The following is a 5,867-nucleotide window of genomic DNA, read 5'->3' as shown; positions in this document are numbered from 1 at the left end:
CCCCCACTGTGTGGCGTAATTTTTGAACGGAGTCTAATCCATAATAAAAACCTCATAAAAATAAAGTACCTGGGTGATTCATTAACGGTAAAAAATATAGCTATGAGACTAATTGCGTTAATGAGAAGAGCAGCGGCCGATGTCCAACAAAGAGTTGTGTACTGACTTCGATGATGTAGAGCGTCTTTCAGCCAAGCTCTATTTTTCCTGCGCGCAAATTATAAACTAATGAATAAGAATTCAAGCAAAATAATGAATGAAATTCTTGTTAACAAATTATTTACCGATCAGTAACACTAAATAAGAAATTATTTAAATTTAAAAAATCAAGAGAATTACAAAGAATTCAGGCTGAATTCCAAATGAATTTAGATGAGTTCAAAAACAAATTTTAATCCACAATAGTCAACTAATTTTAGTAAAATTGGAGTGAGTTTAGAAGAATTCGAGAGAATTTGATGAAATGCCTACAAATTCTAGGTAAGTTTTAAAAATTTCAAGGTGAATTAAATAACAAAAAAAAAGGCAATAAATTGAGTGAATTTAGAAGAATTTAAAAAAAAATCGAAAAGTAACAAATAATCCATTAACTCCAGTAAAATTATTTTGAAGAATACAAAGAAATTTAAGAGATTCTTATAAAATAAAATAAAAATTCAAGGAGTATTGAACAAATTTTAATCCATTTAATTAAGTAGAATTTCCTAAGATTTCAATGTAAGTTTGAAATTTTTCAGAGCGAATTAAATAAAAACTTTAGAAAATGCTATGAATTTAGAAGAAATAAAATGAATCGAAAAAAAATAAAAAACTGAAAAATAGTCCATTGATTACAGTAAAATAAGAGTGAACTTAGAAGAATTCAAGTGAATTGAAGAGAATTCTGTCAAATTTGTAATAATTCAAAGTAAAATTAAAAGAATTCAGGGCGAATTAAAATTATTTAAAAAAAATACATTTAATTAAGAAGAATTCAAGAAAATTGAAGAGAATTCTATAAAATTTTTAATAATTCAGAGATTTTTTTTTTAATTTTAAATAATTAAAAGAATTCAGGCTGAATGAAAACGATTTTTTTTAATGCATTGAATTAAGTAGAATTGAGTGAATTCTGACGAATTCAAAATAATTCAGCGAAATTTAGTGGAAATTTAGTAGAATTAAAGTGAATTTAGAATAATTCAAGGGAATTCATAAGAATTTGATGACATTCCTTAGAATTTGAAAGAATATAATAAAAAAATTTTTAGTCTAAGAACTTATATCAAATTCAGTCAAATGAGATTGAGCAGAATCCACGATGAATTCACCAGAATTTAAGCGAATTTTTAAAAATATTGATTTTCGAGAAATTTATGGATAAAGAAAATAATGATTTGGAATTTATACAAACTAAATGTAATTTTTTTAATTCAACCGCATTGAAAACAGTTCAAAAATATTTTTAAAAATAAATAATTTAGGGATAAATTGAGAAAAAACAAGCGAATTCAAGAGAATTTGATAAAATGCTTTAGAATTCAAGGTAAATTTGAAAGATTTCAGTGCGAATTAAAAAAAAAATATATATATATATATTACAAAAATGCAATGAATTGAGTCGAATAGAATGCAATTAGAGGAATTCAATTAAACTAAAAAATGTAAGGTAAATTAAAAATTTTTAAATAATTCAAAAGATTTAAGAAATTTAGAATAAATCAATTAAAATCCAAATTTAATTGAAATTAATTGAAAAAATTCAAGAACTCAAAAATATTCATTGATTTAAATAAAATTAGAATGAATATACGATAATTCATGAGAATTTGATGAAATGCACACAAAGTTTAATTGAACTCAAATAAAGGGGAGTGAATATAATTAATGAACAAAATCTGCTACCTAAAATCCATAAGCAATCAAGGAATTTTAAAGACTTCGAAGTGAATTCAAACGAATTCAAAGGAATAAAAAAATGTAATGACGTTCAGAAATCCTTGGGTTCTTTATTTTAATTCATTGGAAGAAGTGACTAAAGTGATCTTTTTATTTTAAAAATTATCTATAGTTAGTTTATATTTAAAAATGGTCTAAAAAGTGTTTTAAGAAAGAAGAGTGACTAAAACTTACTGTGGCATTCCTGCATACAGACACAAATAAGCGCTATTTATTTTCCTTAGTTCATATTTCTCATACATATTTATAAAATATAAAATTAACAAAGAAAAAAATTAATTTTGAACCGGTAACGGTAACTAGTTCCTTTTAAAAAGTAATCGAGAAAAATAATTATTTTTAATTCTCTAGAAAAAATCGTACTTGTTTTTTCGGCATTCTTCTTCGTATTCATCTAATACCCGTTTAATATCACGTTGCAAAATTTCGAGAGCAGCTGATGTTGTTAGTCCTAGAGATTCTTTAGGCTCCGTCTTAGAATTTTCATCGGCCTTCTTTGCCTGATCGCCCTCCATGATCTAAAAATAATAGATATAAAAATTGAAAAAATAAAATAAAAATATCCTTAATGGTCAATCCCTATTTTACGGCTTTTAAATTTGGATGCTTTCAATTCGAAATTTCTAAGAATTCAAGTATGGTGTTTAAAATTGGCCACTTTCAGCTTTCATGTCTAAAATATTCGAGTTGGAAGGTTTTCAAATTTTAAATCATTTGACCTTGGATCAATGATATATTAAGACCTCTGAATTGAATGCTTTCGGACCAAAAGTATTCCAAATTTATCAAATTTAAAGTGGAAGTCTAAGAATAAATAATCATAAAGCAATACAAATTTTAATTGAACAAATCCAAATTTGAAGTATTTCAAAATAAACCATTTCAATTTGAAGCATTTGAATAAATTGTGAAGTTTTAGAAACTGAAGTGTTTTAATTGAAGGCCATTAGATATTCAAGAAATTTAAACTTCACAAGTTTAAAATTTGTCGAAAAAAATTATTGAAAGAGAAAACTGGTTTTCATAATACAAATTTCAATAAAGTGGTCCTGTTTAAAAAAAAAACGTTTTAAAATAATGTAAATAATACTGTTTTCTGATAGAAATCCCTAAAATTAAAATTCTCTGTTACCCACGTTCTGCTCTACACCTAGATTAAAAGCTTTGAAGCTAAAAAATATCTTGGAACAATTCCAATCTTCAAACCCGACTTCGTAAAATATCTTAAATTTCATGAATGTAGATAAAGCTAGAAGAAAATAAAATCCCAATTTTCTTTCTACGCAAATATATTCCGCTCTTAATCTTCCATAAATCAGAATAATCAATACCAAAAATAGAACACATCATTCATTCGAAATCTGAAATCGCAGACTCCAAAAAAGCAAAAATATTCGTCCATTGATATTTGAACTTCTAGAAATTTAAATTTGATATTACAACTTTGATGACTCAGTTGACTAGAATTCTATGTATATGTAAACCATTGACGAGTCTGACACAATTAATCATGAATCTTCCTAAAATTCAAAAAATGTCAAGGCAGATTCGCACAGGTTTATTCGTTGCACCATAAACGACATACTTTTCTTCAAAATCTGGGCTTCCGCATTTCAGTGAGTGTTAATCAGCTTATTAGCATTATCAACGCCACAAATCTTTAATCAACATCAAGATTCTAAAACGAACTCAACTCTTGTGAACCGTGAACCAAAACAAACGAATTGAGGTTAGAATGCTTCACTCAGCTTCACTTGGCTTATGTAACAATATCAAGTCTTTAGACGTTACCTGTCTGTTCGATTATTGATAGCCAATCTCCCAATGAACAACCACTCAGGCTTTCGTTATTCAAAACGATTTTTATCACATATTTTCCCGACTATCGCTTGACATTTGCACGCGAACTCCGAAACCTCCGAATCTCAGCAAACATACATGGCGCGCTGTTTCCAATAAATTGAATAATAATTCTATATGTTTCTATATATAACATACTTCAAATATATAACTGATTAGGGCAATCAGCAATTAGTTTCTAACAACAGAAAAGTTTTTGCGCGATAGAGAATAATATGGTAATTTAATTTTAATTAGTCCTGTGAGCATTTAAATAACAGCAATATTTCGAGGTTAGCAAAAATAATTATAGGAATTTATTAGGAAAAGTGTCTACGCGTGCCGAAAAAATCCAGGTATACCAAATATATTTTCTATACGTACCGAAATTTCGGTACAAATAGCCTCTTTTCCATCTCCCCTTATTTCTACTGAAAAAATCTGGCTTCGTGTACCGAAGTTTCAGTTCACGTAGCCACGGCTAACTATTAGGGAGACGATCATTTTTATTATTTATCATAAAAAAAAATTCTGTTTAAATTATGAATGTAGATAATTTATATTCATATTGTCTAGCAAAAATATTTATATTTAAAAAAAAACAAGCTTTTGTTGTTTTAGATAAAAAGTTTTCTTTATATAATCATTTATAAATAGGAATGATATTCCAATTGATATATATATTTACAATTAACTGCACATATATAAAACTCTAATTGATGTTCAAAGAGGTGAAAGAGGTCGAAAAAAATACTTCCTGAAAAAACTATATATATTCTGCATTATACATAATTTCTTGACACCCGGTATCATGTTCTCTGTTTCGTTCAAGTAACGCAACCGCTTAATTCCATCATTTTGTTAGTTTAACCGCGCAGTTTGAGTTTGACGCGTAAGACTGTACGGCGAACTGTTATAAGAAAATCAGTATGCAGGAAGAAATATTATGAGAATATTAAAAGAATTCATTCAAAAAGAACTTGAAATGGATATATTAGAACATTGGTAATGAAATAAATTATATTCAGACCAGAATGTAAGTTTGTAAATGTTACTGAATGGGAAGGATTAAAAGTATATACAATTTTTTATATTAATGATATGATTAATGATTAATAATTCAAATGATCAATAAATTACACGTATAAACTGGAAGGTACTAATACTTTTTAATTGAACAGTTTCAAGTGAAATGCAAATTAACTGCAAAATGTAGAACTTTTATAAATATTAGAGTTTAAAGATTGAGATTAGTTCCAAAAATATAAATCCACGTTAACATTTTCAACAGTATAAATTAAAGAATCAAGTAATGAACTTTAGAAATTTACAAAATTATATATTACTTCAAGTAATTTTAAGCCAGACACATTAGAAATTGAAAAATAATGTTTTACCTTCACATTTCTTATTTAGAAGTTTAATTTTTTTTATTTTAAATAGTCTAAGCATCCATCAAAAGATTTAAAATTTTATTTCAAAATATTGAAAAATTGAGAAGTGGTTTAAAATTTTTCCTAATTCAAAATCATTTTTGAATTTTTTGTCAGAATTCTTTTTTTTCAGATTTCAAACAAAAATTTAGATTTTTTTGAATTGTGAAAGACTACAGAAAAATAAAAATTTTCTTAAGATTCTTAGAAAAATTGAAAATTATTTTTCAGTTTGAAAAATTATTGTAACAAAAAGTTTAAGAATATTTCAAAGAGATTTAAAAAATGACCAAAGAAGAACATGGAAGATTTTAAGAATTTTATTTAATTTGCTGGATTTTCAAGAAATGTAGGAAAATTTTGATTAATTTTAAAATTAATTTAGAAGATCTGAAAAAATTGTAAAGACACTTCGTTTAAATTACTTGAAATAATTCCAAGCTTGTCATTAATTTTGAATGTTTTCAAATCTTCGACATATCTCTTAAAATTACTAAAATGTTGGGTACAAATAATAAGTGTTCAATTGTTATTTATGCGTCAAAATTTAACAAATTCACTTATAAATTAAACACTTTTTAAATAGAACAATTAAAATTGTAACGCTAAAAAATCAAAAGTTCTTTGAAAATCTAAAGATTCAAAGCTTTCTATGTA

At 26.0% G+C, this 5,867-nt stretch overlaps 2 protein-coding genes across 9 annotated transcripts in view; one reads left to right on the top strand and one right to left on the bottom strand.

Annotated features, from left to right (window-relative positions):
• LOC117171611 (transmembrane protein 94) overlaps positions 1–4,205 on the bottom strand; it is a 56,872-nt gene extending 52,667 nt beyond the window's left edge. For 5 of the 7 annotated variants that reach the window (XM_033359064.1, XM_033359069.1, XM_033359070.1 and 2 more), the window contains exons 1-3: positions 3,730–3,859; positions 2,302–2,456; positions 70–207 (exon numbers count right to left, since the gene is read on the bottom strand). In XM_033359064.1, the coding sequence (XP_033214955.1) occupies positions 70–207; positions 2,302–2,453 (290 nt within the window). In that variant the 5' untranslated portion in view covers positions 2,454–2,456; positions 3,730–3,859. Of the gene's footprint in view, positions 1–69; positions 208–2,301; positions 2,457–3,523; positions 3,639–3,729; positions 3,860–4,161 lie in introns of those variants that run through there. The other 2 variants (XM_033359066.1, XM_033359065.1) reach the window with 2 other exon arrangements.
• Positions 3,447–5,867, top strand: part of LOC117171612 — a 42,942-nt gene continuing 40,521 nt past the window's right edge. The window contains exon 1 of one of the 2 annotated variants that reach the window (XM_033359073.1): positions 3,447–3,554. The gene's annotated coding sequence lies outside the window, so the exon portion shown is untranslated. Of the gene's footprint in view, positions 3,555–3,647; positions 3,668–5,867 lie in introns of those variants that run through there. The other variant, XM_033359074.1, reaches the window with a different exon arrangement.

This window comes from Belonocnema kinseyi, chromosome 4, assembly GCF_010883055.1.
Source record: "Belonocnema kinseyi isolate 2016_QV_RU_SX_M_011 chromosome 4, B_treatae_v1, whole genome shotgun sequence".
NCBI classification, from domain to species: Eukaryota; Metazoa; Arthropoda; class Insecta; order Hymenoptera; family Cynipidae; genus Belonocnema; species Belonocnema kinseyi.
This window is presented reverse-complemented; position numbering and strand designations above follow the sequence as displayed.